At 40.4% G+C, this 25271-nt stretch overlaps 1 protein-coding gene across 1 annotated transcript in view; it reads right to left on the reverse strand.

Moving 5' to 3' along the window:
* tmeff2a (transmembrane protein with EGF-like and two follistatin-like domains 2a) overlaps nt 1–25271 on the reverse strand; it is a 98322-nt gene that overhangs the window by 64119 nt on the left and 8932 nt on the right. Inside the window, exon 2 of the mRNA XM_035676092.1 lies at nt 22383–22492. Within this exon, the coding sequence (XP_035531985.1) occupies nt 22383–22492 (110 nt within the window). The remainder of the gene's footprint in view (nt 1–22382; nt 22493–25271) is intronic.

Below are 25271 nucleotides of genomic sequence, written 5' to 3' on the forward strand. Positions count from 1 at the left end.
AACCCCCCCCCCCACCCCATCTCTTGATCTTCCCCAGTATTTGGCTCTCACCCCTGCGGAAAGCAGAGGAGTGAAGAGAGGATGGGTGATTCAAAACCTCCGTCTCCTAGAGAGGAGGTGCAAGATGGAGGCTGCAGCTGTGTGCAAATTACAGTCTCACCTAGAAATACTTATAGGTGGGTATAAAGGAGGAGCATCTGTCTTATGGGGCCTCTCAAAGCATGCTTGGTGTATCCCTTTTATATTTTAGGTGAGGCAGACCAAAAGTGAGTAACTTAGACAGGTATGGAGCGTAAATAGACTGCCAAACATAAAATAAGACAGCCAGACAAGACATAAATTATTGCACCACTTTACCTTGACTGAATCTTTCAACTGATCTTCAATCAGTCCTGTTGAAAAAAACCTTGACACTTATCTGCCAAGTTCTTATTTACTTTCAAACTGACTCATATGTTTTCACACAGCACTTCTTTACACAGCACATGACCATAATAGAGACAAAAGCCAGCCATTGTCAGGGCGCTGCAGCTATGATCCTTGAATTTCTCGATACCTAGCAGCGTGTGATGTTGACAGTCTGCAAATACAAGCTTCGTCAGCTGTTGCACTTTACTGTAAGTCTGCCCAGGCGACTGTCAGGTAAATGTAAATGAAAAAAGACAATAGTGTCAAAAAAAATCTGGAATAATTCTTTGAATTGATAGGGCCATTTGAAGCAAGATTCAGGAGGAGGAAAAATGAAGTGAGTATGTTAATGAGATGGGGGTGAATGAGACAGAAGGTGAGAAAATTTGATCCAACACAATTCTCTGCAGACAAGGCAGTGGGGGCCATTGGCCAGGGCCATATGGCACGGCCTTATGTGCCCGCTGGCTCAGGCTTTGCAAAAGTCGCAGACATTGCCCCACACCTCCGCTGTGACAAAACCTGGACAGTCGCGTGGCGTCTCGACCGAGAACACGGGGACAGCAGAGGTGTCGATGGTCTTGTGTTCTCATGTGTGACTGGAGTGGCTCAGTGACAGGAAATATTGAAGAGAATGCACACGTATTTAAGCAGGTGATCCTAAGTGCACCTGATCATGCATTTTATGTCAAGACTTACATTTGCAGGTTGTGTACATTTAAGCTACTTTCTATTCTTCTTCCATGCCATTTCATATCTTTTCCCACCCATTCTGTTTTTTTTTTTTGTCTCTAGAAATTCAGTTTCCACAAACCTCCTGCAGGGGCTGCTGTGGTTCTGCCTACCCTCAACTCTCTTTATCTGAGTTCCAAGAGCTAAGCTTTGGGACTGCAGCCAGGACCTGTTGTCTCTCTACCTGCCTGGGATCGGTGCATCACACACACGCACAGAAACACACACACGGCAAGCGACGCTTCCACCGTCGGAGCACTTTGTACAAAAAAGGCATCTGCGCCTTAGCAGGTCACAACGCACAACAACCTTGCAAAACAAGCAGGACCATCATCATTCATTCTATGCCTCCATAGCAGCTCCCAATGCTGACTTCACTGAGCATCCGACATAACTGCCGGCTGACAGGGGTGGAACAAAGACAGGTGGTGGGAGGAGGAGGGGAGGCAGAGAAGTAGGGGGAATGGAGAGTGAAAAAACAGGTATGAAGAGGAAGACGTGAGGGAAAAGAGGGAGGTGCAAGAGATAGAGGAAAGGAGATGCAGGGAGGCCAGCAGGGTCATGGCGTAGAGGGGGTAAGAAGGATGAGATTGAGAGGTGAGAAAGTGTAGGTGATGGGGGCAGGAGGATGATAGGACGATAGGAATGACAGGAATGACAGGAATGAGGAACGATGTGGGGGAGTGCTGAGGGAATGCATGACAGAAACCGCATGAGAGGAAACCATACGAGTGGGAGACAAAGAAGAGGAGAGATGCAAACTGAAGGCAAGTGCACGCATCAGTGCGTGACCATGTAGCTGAGGGAAGGAGCATGCCAATTTGAGGGGTAGAGCTCTACGAAATGCAGCAAGAGCAAACATGACAGGATATCAGCATCAATAAGCGAGAAAACAAATGACTCATCCGTCCAATGTTGCTCCACTCCACCCAAACTCCGAAATCTCCACGTATGCAAAAATGATCATTATTCCAAGCAATCATTAGTCAGATATTTGCAGATCCTGTAGCTAGAAGTCTCACCAAGTATGTGTGAATAGCAGCACCGCAACTGTCATTCTGAACAACAATACAACATTTTTTAGACGTGTGCTTCTAAAACTTTGTCATTTTAAATGATGCACTCATTTATATTTGAAAATGTATCTTTTAGTTTAGATGCAAAGTAAAAAATATAAGTCGTGCCACTAACAACCAAATCTTGATATCTTGAAAAGCAATCTTTAAAATAAAAAAGTTTGTGAACTTGGGGCAGCATATAAATATGCAGCTCCTCCGCCTTTTAAAGGACCAGTGAGAAGGATATAGTGGCATCTAGTGGTGTAGTTGCAGATTGCAACACCCTCACTTCACCATCCCCTTCCAAGCATGAAGTGGCTGCGAAAAGCGAAAAACAAATGAATAACGAACAAAACGAAAAAACAAAGCTAGTGTTTGGTTTGTCACAAGTGTGAACCAATCGCCAATAAATAAAATGCAGGTTCAAGACACTTCTATGTAGGCTTCACTTCACAGACCCAGAAGCTCTGTTGATTATATATACTGTCAATGGTTTGTCTGGGCTATGTTTGTCTGGGCTATGTTTGTCTGGGCTACTGTAAAAACATGGTGGTTCAACATGGCATCTGTAGATATTAAAAGCTAATTATATGGAAACAAAAACACAACAAATTGTATATTCAGGTGATTATACACTCATAAAAACATACCTATGAATATTATGTTCCATTTCTGCCAATAGATCCTCCTAAATGTTACACACTGGCCTTTAATTGAGGCAGGTTTTTGATGATGAATGTTAAACTTTTCTCATTTTGTTGTCTTATACTTTACTGCATTAGATTTATTTGGACAACTTGTGTGGCTGCACTAAAATATATAACATCATAATAATAGAATAAAATATATTTGTATTGATAAACAGTAAAACATGTAGTGTGTGGAGTAACATTAAAGTTCTATAGAGTTACAAATACTCTCTCTGGTGGCATTTGGCTAAATCACATAGATCTGAAATGGGACCAGATAAACATCTCATTTGTGGTGGAATCAAATAGCAAGAGCGGAGAGGAGAGAGAGAGAGAGAGAGAGAGAAGAGAGCGTGCACAAAGATATGTCTGATAACTTGCGGTCAAAGGGTTTTTAGTAACAGAAGATAAAAGTTACAGACATTTAAGCCCTTGAATTTTATCAGCCGCTCTGGTGCGCTCTCTTTATTTAGCAGCTTTCAAGCTGAGTCACTACATTCTGCTGGCCAGAATAACATGCTGTCTGTAGTCCACAGGGCAGATACCTGTAGCACAGACTGAGAAGGAGCAACACGTGGTTGATTGAATAATTGAATTGAGTAATTGAATACTTATTCAGTGAACGCCAAATTAACAAACTTTAAATATTTAAATACATACATATCAATAACTACTGCTAGTTGTAACCACCTACCAATAGCCTACAGCCATGCTGACTGTGAAAAAAAAAAGCCCTCCCCTCCTATTTGAATCATTTTTGCCATCTCTTGCGGACGTTTTACGTTCGTTTGCAGTTGTTATTACTTTCCAACAAGAAATGCTCAGCATATACAGACATTAAAAACCTTTCTATGACAGCCAGCTCTGTATGTACAGTTCTGATTCTGGTTAGGGAGAAAGGCCAATCAGTTTAGGACCGCGTCCAAAGAAGAGTGATTTTTGCTAACTGGCCATCAAGTGCATTAATGGGTAAAAGATATTAGATAATTGGCTGCTTGCAGTCTATCTGACAGGCCAGTGTATGGTGCAACAGAGTAGGGTATTTGCAACCTTTCTAAAACTCCTCACAGCAAGACACAAAAGTGCTTCCCAAACATCAAGCTGGTGAGCCCCTGCAGTTCTACGGTCCCTGCAGTGGTCCTCAGTCTGCCCCATTGACCAGTAACTGTACTTTAATACCTTTACAGGGAGGGACCCAGCGGGACAACCTTACCGATGCCTTCAAGCAATGTTTGTCAATGTAGAGGAGCAGATTCCAAAATCCTCTCAAGATCCCTGTGCACCCGCCTCCTCCCTCTGGCCTTTTGAAGTTGTCCTTGGGGGCAAGATACTGAACCAAATTGCTCCTTTGCTGTTGCCATCGGAGGAGTGTGATGTGAGTTAGTTGTTTCTGATAAGGAGGTTGGACACCTTGCCATGGCAGCTCTTTGTCATCCAGTCTGTGAATGGTAAATCTGAGCGCTTTGAGTGGTCAGGAAGACAATGGCGCTACATGAGTGCAGTCAATTCAGTGCATTTACTGTGGGGATTCAACCCTCAGTCTTCTACCCTTTCTGCTTTGGCCTGATTACCATCGTAACACTCAGTGCATGGTGGTGCTTTCAGTGTGATCAACAAAAGCCTATTTTCTCCACTGCACCTGTAACTTCAGAAGAAGCTTGGTGGACAGATTAACTTGCCTCTGAATGCAGCCACCAAAAACGACTGGATTCTTAAAATACAGATTAAAGATTGTTCCCATGGGAAGAATAGGTAGCAGCCTGTTTTCCTATCTGCACAGTTCTCCATATTATATTGCAACCTGGTCAGATAATGACCAAACAACTGGCCCCCTTGTGGAAGATCTGGATATACAAAGCATTTACCAAGCAGCAGCTGCTGTACTTGCCTCAGCACCAACACACTCTCAATACAAATTTTTTAGTGCCAGACACATAACGATGAGTGGGTGAGCCTCTAGATCACCTGTACAGGCTTCAGTCTCTGATCATTATAGTAAGGAGGCTTACAATTGTAATAGATCAATTTCGAAATTCATGAGTGAAATTTCAAGCACAGCTGGGTATAGAGACTGTCCAGTTCCGTGCATACTACACCACAGATGCTTATTTGACATACTGGGAAAAAAGCTTTGTCAGCAGCAGTAGGGGCCAAATTGTACTTCGCACTTGTACTTTGCCATTGGAATATGAAGAAGAGATAGACTTATTGATCCCCTAGGGGGGAAATTGTTTTTTTCACTCTTTTTTATACACACACACCAGGCTGAAATGCCCACACTTCATGCCACATGTGGAAATGCAAAGGGGACTATGGTGGACCGTGATTGGGGCTGCCGCCGTTACCACGCCTCATTGAGCAGTTTTCGGGTTTTAGCGTTGCCTTGCTAAGCCACCTCGGAAAAGTGGCACAGGGAGGTGAAACCTGGCACCTCTCCAGCTACCAGTCCACAGTCCAAGCCAGGTCCCTACAGACTGAGCTACTGCCGCCCCGAAGTAAAGTAAAGCTATTCCATAGATTTCAAAAGGAAATGATTTCAGCAACAAGTTTCCTACATGTGGTATAACATTGATTGGCTCTGGACATAAATGCATCCAAAACTAACTTTGTGCTCTGCATGTCAACAAGGCCACATCTTTACAACTTATTGAGATCCAGCTTAGTGGAGAGTATGGGAAACAAACCACAACACATTTACCGCCGTGGCCACAACTTCTGTGCCCAGGGGCTTTTAGCCTTCAGTTCACATTCTACAGGGGTTAATTAAACATTACAAACAAAAACACCAGAAGCATAGCTCTCTGTGTACCATGTGTCAAGGCTGAGTCCTTACTGCAGGGCCCAGGTTAGAATACAGTCTGAGGCCATTTGCTGCATGTCATCCTCTCTCTCTCCTCCTGCCTGTTTTGTCTCTCTCTACTGTCCTATCAATAAAGAGAATGAAAAGCTCCACAACCAGTAATCACCATTAATATACTCTGCTGCTGTTACATGTCTTCTTTCTACATGGGCCAATTAAGTACCTGCAGGTGCAAGACAAGGTTGCTAAGCAGAAAATGACATACCTGAAAATATCCCAGTGTTTATTCTAATTTCTAAAGATGAGGGTTTTAGTGAAACTGGAAGTCAAAAGATATAGTCTGTATAAGCATACACAGGTACAATGTTTAACCACAATGAAAATATAATACAGTACTTACACTAAAAAAATGGCCATGAATAAATGAATGATTTAATATGAGATTATTAATTATACACATCTTGAGTTTCAACACATTGTAGGATTTCTGTTAATATGTTCTTAGATTGTGTTTAGAATGATATAATAATTATGACATGACATGTTATGTTATTCTGCTGTAACTTTTTGTTCTTATTAATTTACTGATCAAGCGAGGCGATATGTCACTGTACAGATTCTCCATTTATGACAAAATGTCTAAAGGTGTAAAGCATTTGATATGTGTCATCAACAGGAGATTACAGGCACTTCAGCTTCTAGATATTCTAACACTGCTCTAAAACACAGTGCCACTTTCATCAAACTTAGACAGCAGCTGCAAAAGTATCAACAGAGACCATATCCCAAGCTAATGATACGACTGGCTCAGTTGGGCAAATTTAGAGTGCTGCTATGCTAACACAGCAAGGGACTGCTGCATATGCAGCAATCTGACAGATGCTATTCCCTGAGATGGTCTTAACTCAAATGGACTTAATGTTGCAGCCTGTCTGTCAGCGACTCTTAGTCCCAGGCCAGCCTACTGGTATGGACTTAGCTCTAGACTGAATACCTCTGCTCCCTGTGTCTCACGCTAAAGACTAATGTCTAACTAGGACCATCTGCTCATATGACAGGGCTGCAACTTTTGATCCCCATCTAAAGCAGTCACTGTCAGTTATTGCTAACTCTAAGCAAAGACTAAGCTTTACCATTTTACCATCAAGTATTACACTAGAGAGAGCAAGGCAAGCTAATGCTACAGCTAAAAACAAGAACCTGGTTGACAACAGCCCCCCGCCCCACCGTAGTCACTTCAGTGCAGGGTGTTACTTTATATGAGGTCAGAATCACAGCTGGTAGGCAATCCGTATTAATGTGCTGGGTATAAATAAACATGTAAACTGCTTGACGCACTTGCTAACCTCCAACAGAAATAGGAACCATACGTTGACATGGATACTGATCAACATCTTACCATCTCAGTTATTAGGTTAATTCACGAGTTATCTTATATCCAATATATGAAAATGTAGCAAATGACACATTATGAAACCCATGTTTACAGCCATTAAGAATTCCAATTTATGGGATATTTTAAATGATAAATGACAATCAGGTGATATGTTATCAATACCAATAACAACTGCAAAACCCCAGTATTGCTCAGGTTCTACTTACTTCCATGCCCCCAAACTTGTTTGAGACAGCCCCTAATATTCCAAAAGCTCCACTCCAACATGCAGACACAGGCAGAGTTGGTAGGACGAGGCTACAGTATCTGAGCAGCATAATGCTTACCCTGCTTATGTTATCTTCAGGAATACTGCCAAGCTCACATCTAAATGAATGCAATTATGGTGACAATTTAACAGTGGGAGACAACAATTTTGTATGAATAAAGCCAAAAAACAAAGCATGATTCAACTGCAAGTTGTATAACGAGGCAAACAGGTTTTACTCTTACGTCCTCAAGAGAATGATTATGAATGTGGGCCTGTTGAGTATTCTCCTAAATACAGAGTCAGTGGCTCAGAACTGCTGAAAAGGGATTTCAGCTAAAAGACACTCTTAGGAACCTTTCTGTGCAAGCATCTCAGGCACTACTCCAACATAAAACAGGGGTATGAAATGCTTCACTACACTGCAATCCCTTCATCAGCATGTGTGGCATATAGAATGAATTTCAATGACAACTTTGACATTTTCTGGGGGCGCAGAAAACTGGTTCAAGAGGATGGAATCCACTGATCCCAGCTAGGAGCTAAGGTGCTATGCAAAAATGTATTACATGGCCTTCAAATCCTTCCTTTGAAATGTCTAAGTGTATCCAAAGCCATCAGGGGGGAGACACAGAAACATATGGAGTTGAGAGCAGATCTGACACTGTTTGTGCACCAATGAAGTACACCTTAAGAAGTAGAGAAAAGGCCGGTGCCCTCCTCTTCCACCTGTTGCGAACTTCTATCAGAGATCTTGATGCACCAGTTAACAGTGTTGTTGATTTCAACTCCAAACTGCCAGTGTCCACTACAACCTCCTCAGCCTAGCCTGATATCAGATTATTGCCATTTTTTTCACCTCAAATGGATATTTACAAATGAGAGATGTGGACCCCCCATCCCTCCAGTGTAGCATGCTGCTAGAAACCTCACAAGTACTGTACATGATGAGAAAACAATTTCTAACCATGTTATTGAAGGAATCCTCAGACTGTGATGTGGACTGCACAACAAAAGAAGAGCATCTGTTCTGCCTTAAGGACAAGTCATTTTATTTACCTAGATGCATTAAAAGTTACCTATTTTGGGGAGTGTCAACAGCATCAACATGCCCAAAAGTGAGCATAAAATAATGTTTTATCCATAATAAAGTTTTCTGTCTGCTGTACTGTAAAAAATTATAAAATGACTGTAAAATGTTGTAATGACTATTAATGATCCTGGCTATTCGAATAAATGCAGAAACCATGTATATGACATCATTATACAGACTGACTTTCTCTCAGCATTCCTAAGACACAATTTTTCAGATATTTTTTCTCCTAAATTTGTGACTGAGAATATCCGACATTTTTTGACAAATATATGACATCAATCACATAAAATATTGGCCTAAACATAAACCACCACACCCACTTACTGACTGAAACCACCGCGTCTGCCCCTTCTTCTCATATGGGGTATATAGGAAAATTCTCCACATTCTGTGGTGGTAAGTGACTTGAGTGAATTGGGGCTTGTTTTACAGAGTCTCTCTTTTATACAATAAAGAAACATGTGCTTCAGGAGCCATCGGTACAGTAGCTATCAGACGAAGGCTCAAGTGCAGCCTAGTTATCCAGACAGCAACACATTAGGATGGACGATGTAGAGACATCAGAGACGAGGTGGATTTTGTACAAAATGCTACATTAAAGCTTAAAGCTGTTCCATTTGTTCAATCTCTTCAAAGGGTGGAAGAGAATGTCTGGGCTGATAGAGGTGTAAAGCCAGTAAGAGAGGGTTTAAGTGTCCAACAAAATGCAGCCTAATGCACCGTTTACAGTTGGTGTTCACTACCTCTGATTTACCGATAGACGCAGATAATCATCGTCAACAGCAACAGGTCAGAGAGGGAGAGACAAAAAGTGGAGTCAGGCGAACACATATACACAGAAACATAAAGTATATAAAATATAGAGCAAGAAAAACTGACCAGTCACTTAGCTGCCTTAGAGAAGTGACAACAGAGAGTGCACTGTGTACAAATCTGCATCAGTGTTTCATGTTTTCTTTGTAAGGAACACTGTGTATATGCTATAGTGTGCTGCAGCAGATACTTCTGTCTTTACACTATCCTGAACTTCATACCAGTTTCAGCAGAAAGTGTGTGTAAATGCTAACTTACAGTTTCACACACATCCACAAACAAGATAACCACCACCCGGTCAGTTAACAGTGTGGATCCGACTGATCCTGCAATTACAGTGCAGGTGCAAGATGGTTCAGTCCATTACTAACATAGGTTATAGGTTGCTAGGGGTGATGTGGAATACTCCAAGCCGAGCAAAAACAGGGGATTTTATCTATTTTTTTAAATAAATAAAAAAAGTGATCAATATTACATTTTTTATTTAATATATAAAATTCTTAAATTCTTCCCCTTTTCCAGTGTGCAATATTTCATTTGCCGTATTTATCTGTCAAATGATCTCCCCAGACTCCTTGGCCTATAAAAGTCTTCTGGGCTAAGCCGTGGATATCGACTAAACCTAGAACCACTGGTGTTTGATATTACCTGTCTGCCCATTACTCTGTATTTTTGATTTTCTGTTCCTTTAATCTCAACAGCCACAGGTGTCTGCAGGCAAAACACTACTCTAGAAGAACTGAAGCTGAACTTATTGTACTTAATTGGGAAAATCTGTACACCAAATGATCAATACTTTCGAAAGTACCCTTGCAAGCACACTTAATATTATTGCTCCACTCTGGACAAAACAGACATTATGTGGTAAGAAATCACTGTAATCAGGCAGGTTCCTAAAAAAAAAGGAAAAGAAAAAAAGAGCACCAGAGTAGCCAGAAGAAAACGGAAACATTATGGAATCAATAAAGAATCAATAGTTACCTACAACAATGCTGTTCACTCAGCAAGTGGAGCTAATTTCTGCAGGGTTGTGGCACAGGTTAACCCCACATTATTTCACTCTTTTTACCACTGCATGCCAACAATTTAGAGCAATGACACTAATATCATTATTGCTAGAAAATTGCTAAGAAGATAACCTTCATTCAACTTCTTTGTGAGATTGATGCAATACATTTCTGGTAGTGTTCAAACAGATTTCAAATATATTTAGAGCTTGGCTCATAAAGAAACGTAAACACACGTGACATTTCACAGACCATTCCTCTGAGACTGCTGGTTATTTTTTCTGCATCTGTCTACATCTCAGTATTGTGTGCTGTAGACTCACATTGGGAAAGCACCACAACCTTCTATGTTGTTGTTTTTTTTAGAGTTAAAACCTTTAAAATGTAAAAATTGCCCTTCTTGTGCATCTAAAAGACACATTTCAGGGTAATCACATCTACACAATGCATATTATTAGGGATTTGCTATATATGTGCTGATGGTTAGTTGACAGGAGCATAGTATTGCCCAGCCTTAGTGCAAATACACACACACACACACACACACACAGAGAGAGGAATGCATACACACACACACACATACACACAAGAAAGACACATACAAATACAGACACATCCTTCATCCATAGAGACTTGACTGATAGCCTGATCCATTTCCTGCATCCATTAGAGGCGGCTCTAGATTATGCAATTCATCCCAAGGCTATCATCCACCTCTATCAATAATAAACATCTCCACGAAACTAGGGCTAGCCTCAGAGGATGGAGACGGCACCACCCAGCACGTTCTACTTCTGATGAAACCCTCTGTCTGCTCGGCCCGCACTGAGCACCGCATTTGCTTTCCACAAGACTTGTCTTCAGTTGCTGAGAACCCCCAGGCACAATCTTTACTTATGCCTTCTCGCACTTATCAAAGCTGCAGTTTTATCAACTCTGACAGAGACCCCTCAGTGCTTATGGTGGTGGCAGAGAGCACCTGTGGCTCATGACAAGAGACAGACGCTCTCGTTCCAAAATTCCTCTGCGTCTCTGATGCGCCCTCTTTCTTTCCATCAGCTGGCCCTGTCGTCATTTGATCGACGTCTGGTGCAGCATTTTGACCCGGTGCTGGGGTGGAGTAGTAAGGGAGCTTGGAAAGGAGGGAGAGTGTGTCTTTTTTTAATAAATGCTTTCAGTGAAATGCATTCTGTTTGAGATGTTCATATGAGGGTACTGTCACGGGTGTTGCTTATTGTAGCCAGGTTTCCATCCAGATGTAGTACATTTTAACTGAATTTACAGAAAATTGGCTAAAGAAAATGAGAACGAATGCATGTTCCCATCCATTGTGTTATGTGAATATTTGGAGTTGGGAGCATTAAGTTAAACAGTTACTGGCACTAATCAGTCAGCTTTATATGCACAAATTGAAAATGCACATGAAAAGAGGTGGATGGAAACCCAATTTGAGATCCAGGTCTGTTGTCACATCACATTACTGCTAACCTGCAGAATTACAGCATTTCTTCTACTTGTTCTGCTCTAATCATACCAAATAAAGTTAAGCTTCAGTTTCAATGTCTCTATTTCTATATATCTCTACTGGTCTATTTTTTATCAATATTATATTAATTAACAATTTGCAACATTACATTCAGCAGCAAAGCAATACACACTGTTCTTTTACTATATTCTTCTCATGCAGTATTATCTCTTACAACTGAAGACTAAGAATCAAGGACTACAGTGAAAAGACTACAACCAGTGAACATTCAGTCTTTTGTTGCAAGAGAACAGGTCAGTGGACAGGATGAGGGACTGAACCAATGTACAGAAATGGGTTAGACTTTATTTTAGGTGCCATGCATACTTAGTCAATTCTAACTTCTGTCTTAAAGCTTTCAAGTTCGCAGAATTATTATGTTTGCTTTATTTACATTTCTTTGGCCATTTGTTGAATAATGAAAATGGATAGCAGGAGCAATTTTGAGCGACAGCCTTATTTCTAATTATATTATAAATATTTAAGAAATGATACAGATAATGTACCTATGTTGATGAAAAACTATTATTTGAAATGTTAAATTAATTGGTTCTTTTGCAAAAACAGCCTACAGTGTGTCCATTGCTTAGTAAAGTTTTGATAAAGGAAATATGTTTAATGCATTTTGTATTTTACAAGCTTTAATGATTAATCCATTATGGCTGCACATTGATCAAACAAATTGCTTTGAATCTGCTTCCCTAAACCATTTAATCCCACTCAGCCTTTAAGAAATGTTCTTGTGAATAATTTGACCTGTCCCCATGCGCAATTTCTCTTGAGTCAGGAAGTATCTTGAAACAAGGCACATTACTGCACCCTTGAGACAAAATGTACATTTAGTGTAGTCAAGTGGCTAGTAACGAAAATGTTTAAATGTAAAATTATCTTATCCTGTGTGGAAGGGTAACCAAACCAAAACTGGATAATGTGTTAAGACCATTTAATAGAGGTGTGAGTCTTCACTGGCTTCACGATTCGATTTATTACAATTCACCTGTCAACGATTCGATCCACCTCAACGTATCACATCCTTAATTTTCTGTATTACTACAAAGCTACAAAAAATACTGGATGTGTTCTTATGCTGATCTCTCAGGCCTTCCGCCACATTACCCAACATATAAAAGTAATGTTAGCCTAACGTTTGCCCACAGTTCAACGCAAGAGAGCAACATTGCAACATTGCAACATGACAATGTAACTAGATAACTTTATTGTCCAACCAAGGCCTCAAAATCAACAATAAACCTTAGTGGGCTATAATTTTGTGTAGGCTCCACACCTCTCCCCATTTAGATCAACCTGATTTATCCTGTGTCACTATGTTTGAATCAGGTACTTGTCCTCATAATGGGGGGGCTGGCCTTCTTGCATATGGGAAACAGGGATAACCAAAACCCTAATGATGGCTCTGTGTGAAAGAAAAGGAGGGACATTGTTGGTGTGTTGACTGATCTTGATTTATACTGCGGTTATTACCAACTGAAAAAAGACAAAAGTTTTATTTTGCTTTAGAAAAAACAAGTAAAACCATACCACGATACCCCAGACATTTAGAAGCAGTTGATGTCAGAGAAAGTGAATGGAAAAAATGCCCAACAAACCAACAATAGATCCCTGAGGAGTGCCGTCAGAGTGACAAATCTGTTCTGTGCCTGACACTGTGTTGTATTCCACAGACCTCCTGGACAGAGGGGTGTCAAGCGATGTCTGGGTAAGTGACAAACTCTCTTCCCAAGATGCTTTGCCCTGTTTACGAACATTTGGTCAAGTCCTTACAATGGAAGGAAAGACAAAGAGAGAGTAGCAGAAGACAGAAACAAGGGAGGGTGAGCTATTTGGACAAGCGGGGGAGAAAAAGAGACAGACAGAGAGTAATGGAAGAGACGGGAGTTACTGTGACAACGAGAAGATGGAGAGAGATAGAGGGAGACTGGGAGGTGGCTGGCTTGTGCTTCTGCTCTTTAACTGCTTGGCAGTCTTCTCTTGATTAGGGCCTAGCCCACCAGTCCCTGCGGAGTCTCCCCAGCCGAGTCACAGGAGACAGGCTGCTCTGTAATAGTGTCTGACAGGCCAGCCAGAGCCACAGAGGAGCTGACACAGATGCTCCGTTTTTCAGGAGAGACGCCCGACACAATTCTTCCCCAAGTCCTCCCCAAGTCCTGTGTCTCCCGTCTCCGCCTTGACTAAGTAGTCTCAGTGTAACAGGCAACTCCAAGCCCAAATATGGTAAAAATGTATATTATCATTGATAAATTTATATTATACACATTTTTTTGGGTGCTAGATCTGAGGTTTAAAGGAGCAGCCTTCCTTGAGTAGATTGTGCAATATCTTTGTGTTTTAATATAATTCTAATAAAAAAAAAGTTGTCAACCTAATGTGATAACATACAGTGCAATAATATGGCAGCCCGGAGATGCAAAACACATTAACAAATCAACCAGAAAACACATCACAGACAAAATCTAATCATTAGGGTAGCCTCTTGACTTTTTATTTTTTTAGGTGTGTTGGCAAGCTAAAGTACTTTTTTTTTCTCTAGTGCAAACCAGACAGTGCTACAAGGACAAAGCTGCTACGGGCACTGTGACTTCGGACAATTCCAAAACATCGATGATGCCAATTTCAAAGGTAAAATACCAACAAAAGAATCCGCCAACACTAACGTGACCACCACGTAGATGCAAGATCCTAATCCGAAGCAGTTGTTGATCACTTGCAACCCCTAGTGGCTGGTTAAGAGGGTGGAGGAGCAGTCGGCAGTCATTGGTGATATAAAACAGAGCAGTAAATGGTGATATACAATGGAACAACATCGTGAATCACCACAGCTACAAGAGGTCCTCGAGCATACAGTCAGAAATGTGCACAAAGAATATTAGGCTGATGGGTCTGGTAGTATGTGAGATTAGCTGAGGACAGATACACACAGAGACACACAAAGACTCCTCCACCAGGCGTAAGAAGTAATATAATAATACAGAATGCTGCATTAAGGCCCCATCAATGACATTCACAGTGACCTCCTGGAAGGGGCTGCACTGAGGCGAAAAACAAGCACGCTGCACCAGACCACTCTAGGACATAAGAATATCCCCTCATCTTCCCCAACACTGTGGTTGTAGCAGCACATTTTAAAACCAACATTGCAGAAATTTCAAATTGCACTTAACTTGTATGCTGTTTACGCTTTGTTTGTCACCTGGTTATGTGTTGTGTATGCACTCATGCCTTTACACAAATTTAATTTTTAAAGGATAAATTGTCGTTTTGATCTTTGATTTGATTGCTGTGCAAACAGTGGAGGAATTCAGTTCAAGGTAATTGTGCTTTTGCACCTCAGGGCCACCATACCCTAAAGCTTGGTACACATTCATACAGCTTATACATGCTGTTCAAAGCTTAAAAAAAATAATGTATCCCTTTCAGAAAGAAAAATTAACGGTATGGTAAATAGAACATAATAGCACATGTAACACAGACATAATTAAGTCATCAGCTTACTGCATGAAACAGCCCAGCATGTGTCAACACTCACTTCCTTCATCCTCACTTGCATTGTTTGAGCTGCATGCTCTCACAATTTTAGATCACAAATATGTGACTCGGAAACCTGCCTCCTGTGCTAACTAATCTTGCTGATTTTAATTGGTATATTTATCATGCAAAGACAAGAGGTGGTTGTGTCCAACCACAGAGACCTCTAACTACCAAAGAGACAGGAGAAATGCAAGAACCCGAACAACTGATTGACCGAAATTACGAGAAAAGCAAACAAGTAGTTTTTTTGAAGTATTTTGAAGCTACTAGGTTAATGATAAATTATGTATTTTTTGTCATTTGAATAAACTGAACCTTTAACACTTTAAGGGCTCATGGCTCTTCCACATGCACAGAGAAACTTGCAAGTGGACCGCATGCATGAGAGCAGTGATTAGAAAAACACAGATGAGAGGATGGAAGAAACAACAGGCAGTGTGAAGACGGTAGGAGATGTAGGGTTGAAAGCATTGTTGTAAAGAGGATTAGGCTATGCAAAATACTGATAAAACAATCCAGTGCTTATCTTATTGTAAAAGAGGAATACATTAATTTGCTTAGCTAGAACAACGGTGGATTGAATTGACTTTATTCACCAGCCAACGCCACAACAAGATGTGTAGCACAGCGTGAGAAGACCCCTCAGCACGGAGAGATGGCATGCATCAAACGTTTTAAGCTGAATGTATGTATGTGGACTATAAAAATATCTCCAAATGCCCCCAAAAGTAATTGCTTTACTGGTTTTTAGCAACACCTTTAAAGCTTCAGCTAATTATTTTACTTTACCATAAAGCAATGTCACACGGATCAAACTACCTTGGAAATGGGTAAATGAAGCCATAAACAAATCAAAGGAAAACATTTTACTGTAAGCAAAAATGATTTATTTTCATAAAATAGAGCGTATACAATCACATTTAGTCTTTAGCTGAGACTTCAAAATAAACTGAAGGACCCTCAACAAAGTCATTACCACTCACTATCAGTTACTCTAACGGATTCTGTACAGTGTGAAAAAACCAAGGTGCATTCAGTTTTATAAAAAGTCTGATAAGTAACCCTGAGATCAGGTTGGCATTTTACGTTCTGTCACCTTAGTCACAGTTGAATGCTCATCATCGTGTTTGTTGGGGGCCCCTGCTGTTACAGCTTCCCTGCATCAGGAAATATATTCACCGTTATTCAAAATCTCAGTCCCAGTCCGTTCACATGGCCCTGGATAAAAGGATTATAAATGAATGCAAATATATGGAATGGGGTCTGCTTCAGAAGCTGGTGTCAGTACCACCTGGGCCTGTGTGAATTTGTGTGTATCTGTGTAATTGTAGGTATTTGATTATTTTACATTTTATCATATAAGCCTATTTGTGTGAATGTGAAGACATTTGTGTGTTGTGAAAGAAAAGAGAGAGGAGGGTGGGGGGGGGAGTGGGAGAGGGTAGGTCAGCTGTTCCAGCAGTTGGAGGAGCACCCTAGCATTTGTGGCCTGTGTGTTTTTGAAAGGTGTGTACTAAAGCATTTTCACAGGTTCTTGTTTAGTGCAATATGAAGGACGCTCTGCCCTTCCACACCCTCCTATCATCATCATATGAACCCACATTAGCTCTCAACCCTCTTTGAAGTGCTACGAGCTTCAGCAGTCCAGCCATCACAACCCAAACATTAGACGGCTTCCGGCAGTGAAAAGCGAGAGAGCAATTTGAGGTCAGGCATTACAATGAATAGTAGCCACATCAAACAACCAGCAGGGAGCATATTGAAGACCAAATGTGCTGCCAACATTATGCTAAGTTCTTTTATATAAAGTCAATAAATATGCTGTGCTGACTGAATGTACATTATGATGATGTTGAATGTGTATTAGGACGTCAGAGGATACTGTCAGCATGTAGAGGAATGACTATAAGCCACTAGCATGTGAACTAATGTTACAAAAGTTGAAATGATGCTTTTCCAATATGCATAGCTGCAAGGGTCAGCGGTAGGTGAATTTACTCCATCTGCCCACATCCATTAGGTTCCGGTGTGGGTGTCTGTGTGCAGCCCAACATTTATGAGTTCATTACTGAACATGTGAAAGTTGTCAGTTAAATCCCCCACCACTGAGGTGCCCTTGAGGTAGAGCTGTTCCAATACCAATACCAGTATCTGAAATTCCTCCAATACTGCCTGAAATGCGGTATCGGGTATCGTCGAGTATGTGTGCCTGTGCACCTATCCAATGCCACATAATGTATTAGCTAGGACCCTGCTGGGAAGTAGCAGGGTCCTGTTTTGGAATCAAGGATATCAAAGTCACACAACGCCCTACTCTGATTTTGACAAAGGGTTTAACTGAGCCAGGCCATACAGAAATCATGCAGACTAGTACATCTATTCTATGTTCTAAACATCCATTTTAACACACATGTATTGGATTAGTACTTGGTATCAGCCAAAAAGCAAAGTTCAGGTATAGGAATCGGTATTAAATCTCTACAAGAACATCATACAAGACGTCTTCCAAACTCAATGACAACATAGGAGTGTTTACTGATCTTCAGCCTCTATGGTTATAATTGATTACTACTTGATTAAAGTCAATCATGGTCACAGTAAAAAGATTTTTTTTTTAAAAACAGCGTTCTGTAGGACACAGTACTCTGTGAGTATGAGTCATGACAATGTCAGACCACCCACCCAAACCCCGTCCCTAAAATATTTTGCAGCAGAACAATGTTACACCACTTCTGTCTTTGCTCCTGAGAGACAGCATACATTATTTGCATGCCAACAGGAAGTCACTTGTCAGGAAAACATATACATTGGTTGTTTTGAGTATTTGAATGAATAATCAATGCGGATTTGGGCCCAACTAAAGGATGTTTTCATTTCACGTCTCTGTTTAATGTGCCCAATACGAGCTTTAAGACTGCCACTGTTCCATCTGTGTTCCATCTATGCATTATTGGGGAGTTCAACTTACAATCAATTTTAGTGCTGCAATCTCCATTTATTTACACACATAGACAATACTGTGATGTTTTTACACAGTATTTGAAGCAGTATTAAGTGAAATCTATGGAGCAGTTGTGTTTTCAAAATAGCCAGAAGGAAGAGACATAAAATTCTCTGAGTTAAGCTGATTTTATAGCTTTTTCATTTAAATCCAACTACCATTTAAACACTTTGCTGCCCTTTCTCAATGTGGTAGATATTTTGTGTAATACATTTTGAATGTGGATGAAACCTCAATCTTGAAGCCTGCACTCAGAACAATTATTATTTTTTCCATTACACTGCATTTCTATTGGGGAATAATGGACTTTACCTGAGCAACAGTGAATTATTTGCAATAGCCTTTTGAAGGACTACATACATAATGACGCTGCACACATTGACTTTTCTAGTCAAACATGACTCTTTCATTCCTGTGCACTTGAATTAATGTGTCTGACTCCATATCACAACAATTCTGTCGTCTACACAATTACAATACGATACAATATAAAAACAAACATTCCTATACCATTTGATCCAAATGACAATCATTATCATCATTCAATATGATGTTGACTGCTGACTAGTCATGCATAGCCAGCTCTATCTCCACACTTCATTGTAGCAGGTTTTTATGTGGAACAAGTGTGCAAAAAATTGGTTTTTCAAACAATATCTAACTTGAATATGCTCCAGTAAAGTTATTTGGTTAAGGAACCAGCCTGAGTACCTCTGCATAGTCATTTTGCTGCAAAATCAGTGCACAGTCCACTTAGAAAAGGTGCTATTTTCATTCCAGCTTATAAATATTGCCCCCATATTGGTAATCTGTTTATTTTGTCCCTCTAAAATTAGCATAGTCTGAAAAATCCCATATTGGTTGGGCTCTACAAGCTGGATGCCCTCTACCACTCCGCAGTAAGCATCCTCCCTGGAGGCCTGTAGCCAGAAAAAGGGGTAGGTAATCAAGCAGCATCACCATGAGACACCGAGAGCTCTAAAATCACAGAAACATAATCACTACATCCAATTGGGTGTATTTGTCTTGTTTATTCCAGACAAGATAGCACCATTCTGGGGTTAAACCTAAAGATATGCCATCAGACTACAGGCTGTGTCTCTGGTGCCACATGTCTGTGTCCTGATAGTGAATCATACCTCATTCAGACGTTATTCAGGCGAACTATATCAGTTAGTTCATCAGATTACTGGTGCCACAGAACCACAGAAAAATAATTTCCAGTGAAGGCTGAACTTTCTTCTACTTCTACTCACTGAAAACATATACTAAATCTGTCCAATCTGGAAGACTGGAAGTACTTTCTGACTCAGGCCTGTGGTCAGCAGCATTGAGCTGTAGGTAATCCTGACATAAATGACCCATCACATTACTTACATCTGCTGTGTTAACACCTGTCTCTCATTCATTCGCAAAAATCAACCGTGGGAGTCTCCATAAACCTTGGACGCTTTTACAAATATTCCACTCGCAATCTGCTGCAGTGTAACATCTAAGCTGTAAACAAACCTGCTGCATCCATCCCGAAGCTCACACAGAGTTGTCCAACTGCCTTCCCTCAAAAGATGTACTCACACACATTTCATTAGATGCTTGGGTTGTGTCTTTTGCCAGTTATTTTCCCTCCAAACGCATGCATTGCATTTTAGTTTTTCTACTGTTACTGGCCAGTTGAACTTAAAACATTAAACAGTAATAATAATAATTTTAGGGGCCACTGTCAGAGTTTAGCACTATAATTTAAAAGTTCAGAATTTAAATAAATACTTTATAATGGTTAATGTTGGAGACAGACAACACATTACAGATGTTACTGTTTTAATGCAATGTCCTATTCTAGACCTGCATACATATATAGTCATCAGCCGAATTCCAGTAACGCTATGTCTTCACCAGTGATACAAAGTAGCTCATGCTAATGGTTATTGAAAGAAAAAAAGAAATTATAGACTAAAAGCATCCACCATCCTAAAGGAAAAGTAAACAACAAAAACAACAAAAACTACTGGGACAAACTACAAAAACATGCAGAAAAAATCTGAAAAAAATTTAAAAAAAGAATGTCAAAAAGAGAAAAACTTTCCTTTGATTCCTGTATTTAAACTGCATTTGTCTAGAACTCTACATACAAATAGGTCAAATAGGCATCAAAAACTGTACAAAGGACAGCAGGAAAATGTTTGTGTGTCATGAAAAACAATTCCAGTGACTTCCAAACTCCAAGAATATAAGCACCATTACAGGAACCAATGAAATGTGCGGTTTACCCTTTGGTGGACAGTTTTAGTTGAAGTATTTCACAGCGCCATGAGCGCACATATTTTTAGAATGGACGACCCTTTTGGGAATCAGCACTGCGACCTGACATTAACAAAACCAAACTGGCAACAATAGCTTTTCCCAGCAGCTATTGCAAAATGAATTACAAATAAATGTTATGTGATTAGTCAGGGTAGTGTTAGCTGACAAAAAGCAACTCATTTTCAGGTACAAGAGAGCATGTTGCTTTATAGCAGTTTGACTCCAGTTAGCGAGGGAAAGCGTTTGGCTCTTTCAAGAGTCAGTGTGAGGCGAATCTAATGCATCTTGGCAATGAATAGTGTCCATTGATTCCACCACACCAAACTCTCTTCCTCTTCACAGAGCCCCTTGCATGTCTCTTCCTTGGGGTTTTTTGTGTGAGAGCGTGTGCCCACCCATCCATAGATTCTCTTAGAACAAAGAAAATCCATCTAAGATGAGAATTTATACAACTTTCATGTCTCCTCTGACAGTCCTGAATGAATTGCCAGAAAGAGAAAAATCTTGGACCTATTTATTTGACACTGATTGGGAGTGACTGATTATTTCAGGGCATGGCAGCAATTGCTAGGCCAGGAAGGTCATGTTTACGTTGACTGATGAAATGAAGACAGTGACATCAGAAACCTTCCACACAAACAAACAGAAGATGCATAGCGGAATTGACCTCAGACCCAATGTATTAAGCTAAAGATTGTGGTATGACCTGCTCTTTTCTGAGAGAGCGCCTCAGTGCACAGCGACAGCAGTATCAGTGTGAGATCTCCTGAAGAGGAATGGAGCTGTAATGTCATTTATCTGCAGGCCTCTGTTAACGTTTGCTCCAAGGGAAGTACGAAATTGAGATAAAAGCTGGTGACCAATCGAGTGTCAGCCTGCCTAGTGCCTGGCTGCGCTGATGACGCGCTGATAAAAGCGACGGATGAGAACACATGCTACGTCTTCAGATCTCAGTGGCTTCATTTATCTGGGGCTCTGCATAGCATATTAGTAGGCAAAGATTGCAAACGTTATACCAAAATCAATACTCAGCTGGCTGGTTTGCTCCTTTTTTATTATAGATCTGGTCGTAAAGTTAAGTATGAGTCATTATCAAGAACAGCATAATTTCCTAGATTTATGCTATTAACGAGGGCCTTTCAGTCTTTGGCCTCATCAGTGGCAATCTTGTTTATGAATGCAGAAAGCGTACAGTGGTCCAGGATAGTGACATGGGGTCTCACAGGGAGCTATAAACTGGGCTTAGGCAGTCCAACCACCTCCCCTTGGGGCTAATATTGTCCAATCAAGACAATGGACTTCGATCCAGTATATTATAACTCTTAACAATGATAATTGTGTCAGATTTGCCACTCATATCTCACGAGTACAAGATTTCAGACAAAAGCAGCAGAAAAAATGCAGACTTTGCATTTTATCCACTACATCTATCTACATAAGCTAACTCCATAAATTGGTAATTGTAATCACACAAACTAATGTAGTTGGTTAATGAAATGGCCTTGGAGGTAACGCTTGGTTACGACTAGTATGGTAGTAAGCCACGGAAACAATTGCATCTTATGTTAGAGCAGTAGTAGTTATTGTTAATACAGCTTCATTCACACCACTAGCTTGACGGGCCTGCCGTAGCTATAAACGGTTGCTAAGCTATGATTGGACAATTACCATTAGAAGTGTTCAGCAAACAGTCAACTGACACCAAATACACATCAAAAGGGAAAAAAAACAAGCAATAAAACCGTAACAGGAACATCACTTACCTTGAAGTCGCAAATGCATGTCACCATGTTCCCAATTCTTAGACACTCCCCATCGAACTTGCATGTGTTGGTGTCGCACAAGAACAGGTCTGTGTCCCGGTCATCAAAACCTAGAGGACCAAAGCCAACAAGAGACATCAGTGACTAAGTGTTTCTCTGTTCAGCCCTCAAGCAACTCTGACCTGAGCCCCATTCAGGGTCATTCATAATGAGCATCTACCATTAGTCATGGCTCCCACAGCACGATGCACTCTTTGATCACATACTGTGCAATTTATAAAGACAATGCTAGTACACGTTCGTGTCCTTAGCTGCCAAAATGATAAAATGCATTTATAAAACACTGTTCTCTAGACTCTACTGGAGGGATGGACAAAAGGTTTTTCTTCATTTGATGTTTTGATGAGGGTGGTGGAGAGTGGTGGAGAGTGCTGTCTAATGCGTCAGCCCAAAATCTCCCATATGTGTTCAATAGAGGTGACATCTGGTGACCGTAGAGGCCATGGCATAGGATTCACATCATTTTGTGCCCTGTTTGGAAGCATCTGGTTTCGCCATGTTACCACGTAGCCTCTGTGTTTTTCCTTTGTTTGTGTACAACGAGGCTGGCTCCCGGGGCGTTGTCCTACAGACGTAAACCTGGGATATGATCCGATTCAGGCTCTGTTAGGGATCTCAAATGACTCCAACAATGCATCCTGAATCAAATCAAAAAGTCACATGGGCATGGGACTGTTGACTGAGCTTAGGGCTATTTGTCTACCTGAACTGATTGCTTACAAGAAGCAACCCCATGTACATGTAAGCTTATGAATTTAAAAGTACATTTAAGTGTAAAGTCAATTGAATTCCACCTCACGTTGAGCTGGAAATTTTAAGAGAGAAAGCATTTTGATGTAACCTAGTGGGGCCCGTTTAACCTTCAGTACAATATCATTAATTTCAAAGTATAACAAGCAAATGTGATGTTTTTTCCAAGTTTGCTGTAGGTATAAATTCAGTACAATATCATTAATTTCAAGGTATAACAAGCAAATGTGATGTTTTTTCCAAGTTTGCTGTAGGTATAAATTCAAATTACCGGTAAAAAGTTAAACTCATTATGATACTGAAGATATTTGCACAGGCCACAATCATCCTAATTCATGCGCAGCAAAACAATTCCAGTAGTATAATTTTCTGCAGAGGCTATTTTGGACTTAAACCCTTAAACTGTAAAACATTGAATTCCTGATTGTCTGATGATAACACAAAATGATCTGCTTACACCTTGTTTTGTGATCCCAAAAGAAGATTTCTGGCAGCAATATATACTAGTATCTAGGTCTATCTAATACGGTCGTGCGCCGTTTATGTTTAATTTATATACATATTTGGGGAGCTTGTAAAAATTGTGCGTTATTATCCATCTATAAAATCTTCTACATCAGCTTTAAGACACTGGAGCCTGACTGATATACCAATGCTTATATTATCATAGTTTATCACAGATCACAGTCAGAACAGTCAGAATCTGCATAAATCTTGAGATATGCAAAACAAAACTGCAGTACAGTCATGAATGATAGGCGGCTTGCATTGCTGCAGCTGTTCGTAGTCAATCATTTTTCTTAAGCCATATTGTGTTTGTATACCATTTATGTTTATGTTCGATGTCCAGTATGGTTTGTCATCATCTTTGACAATAACACAACATCAAGTTCTAGTCTTCACCTTTAGCTCAAGTGCACATGCAGGGCAAAGAAACAGATGGATTAACCGTAGAACTTGACAGTACTGACATAATCTAGTTTAGAGAACTGTCAATGAATGCACATGGGTTTATTCCGAAGTATTAAGTCACTAGTTATTTTATTCCAAAACAAACAAGCAAATACTTATTTGAATCTCACTTTCTGAAGAAATTACAAAGCTGTCTTCCAACCACGCTTGCAAATAAATCACAACAGCGCCATTGCAGCAAAAGAACAGAGAGACCATGTGGAGACTAATATGGTGACTGGATATATATGCAACACCTTATATAACAGTTGTTATTGTGCCAACTGGTTAGGGTAATTAACTGAAACCTAAGATTGCAGCAGCTTTTGGTCTTGGTGGTTTAAAGCATTTAGAAACTGTTTAATGAAGCATTAAATAAGACAAGTACTGTAATTCAAGAAGAGCCGGTAGTCCAGAAGGCATGGTAAAATCGGAATTTGAAGCTGAGGATGAACATCAAATATAGGCATCTTTGATGTTCAAAGATGAACAATGTGGTGTTTGTTCCTTTATTTGTCTCAGTTCATGGTCTTATGAAACATTGTTTTAACTAGGCAGCTATGCATGCAAGGTATTTTGGGACTCTCCAATCAAGTGAATATGCAATGAACAGTTCAACCTGACATAGTTTAATGTGTTATTTTATTAGTGACACCCTTTGTCAGCTTAAGAAAAATGCATCAGCTCTTCTAGATGGTGAAGTACATACAATCTCTTAAAAGTAACAGAACTGAATTTCAAGTTATTTTAATTAATTTTACTTACAGGCAATTCTGAAGGCTTAATTGATCTCATTCAGATATTTTCTTTTGGCTCAAATGTCACAAATGTCATATTCAGCTTGCTAACAGTTACTTCAGCAGCAAGTCTCCTTACAATATGGCCACAGCTGAGCAGTCAGAAGCTGTGGCCGGTAGGCTAGCTGGTTGTTTTAATCTGTTTTCGGCTTTATTGTTGAAACACGTATTACCTCAGACAGAAATAGCCTACAGTCATCACAAAATGAAGCGTGGGGTTTAGATTAAAGAGCAGCGGACCTTGAGATGATCCACCCAGCCAGATTGACCGGATGGGACTAGCCCACGACGGAGGGTGCTGTGACCCAGGGAGGAGAGGGAAGAGATCCGG

Source organism: Morone saxatilis, unplaced genomic scaffold, assembly GCF_004916995.1.
Source record: "Morone saxatilis isolate NCDOM2014 unplaced genomic scaffold, NCSU_SB_2.0 Contig5, whole genome shotgun sequence".
Classification (NCBI taxonomy): domain Eukaryota; kingdom Metazoa; phylum Chordata; class Actinopteri; family Moronidae; genus Morone; species Morone saxatilis.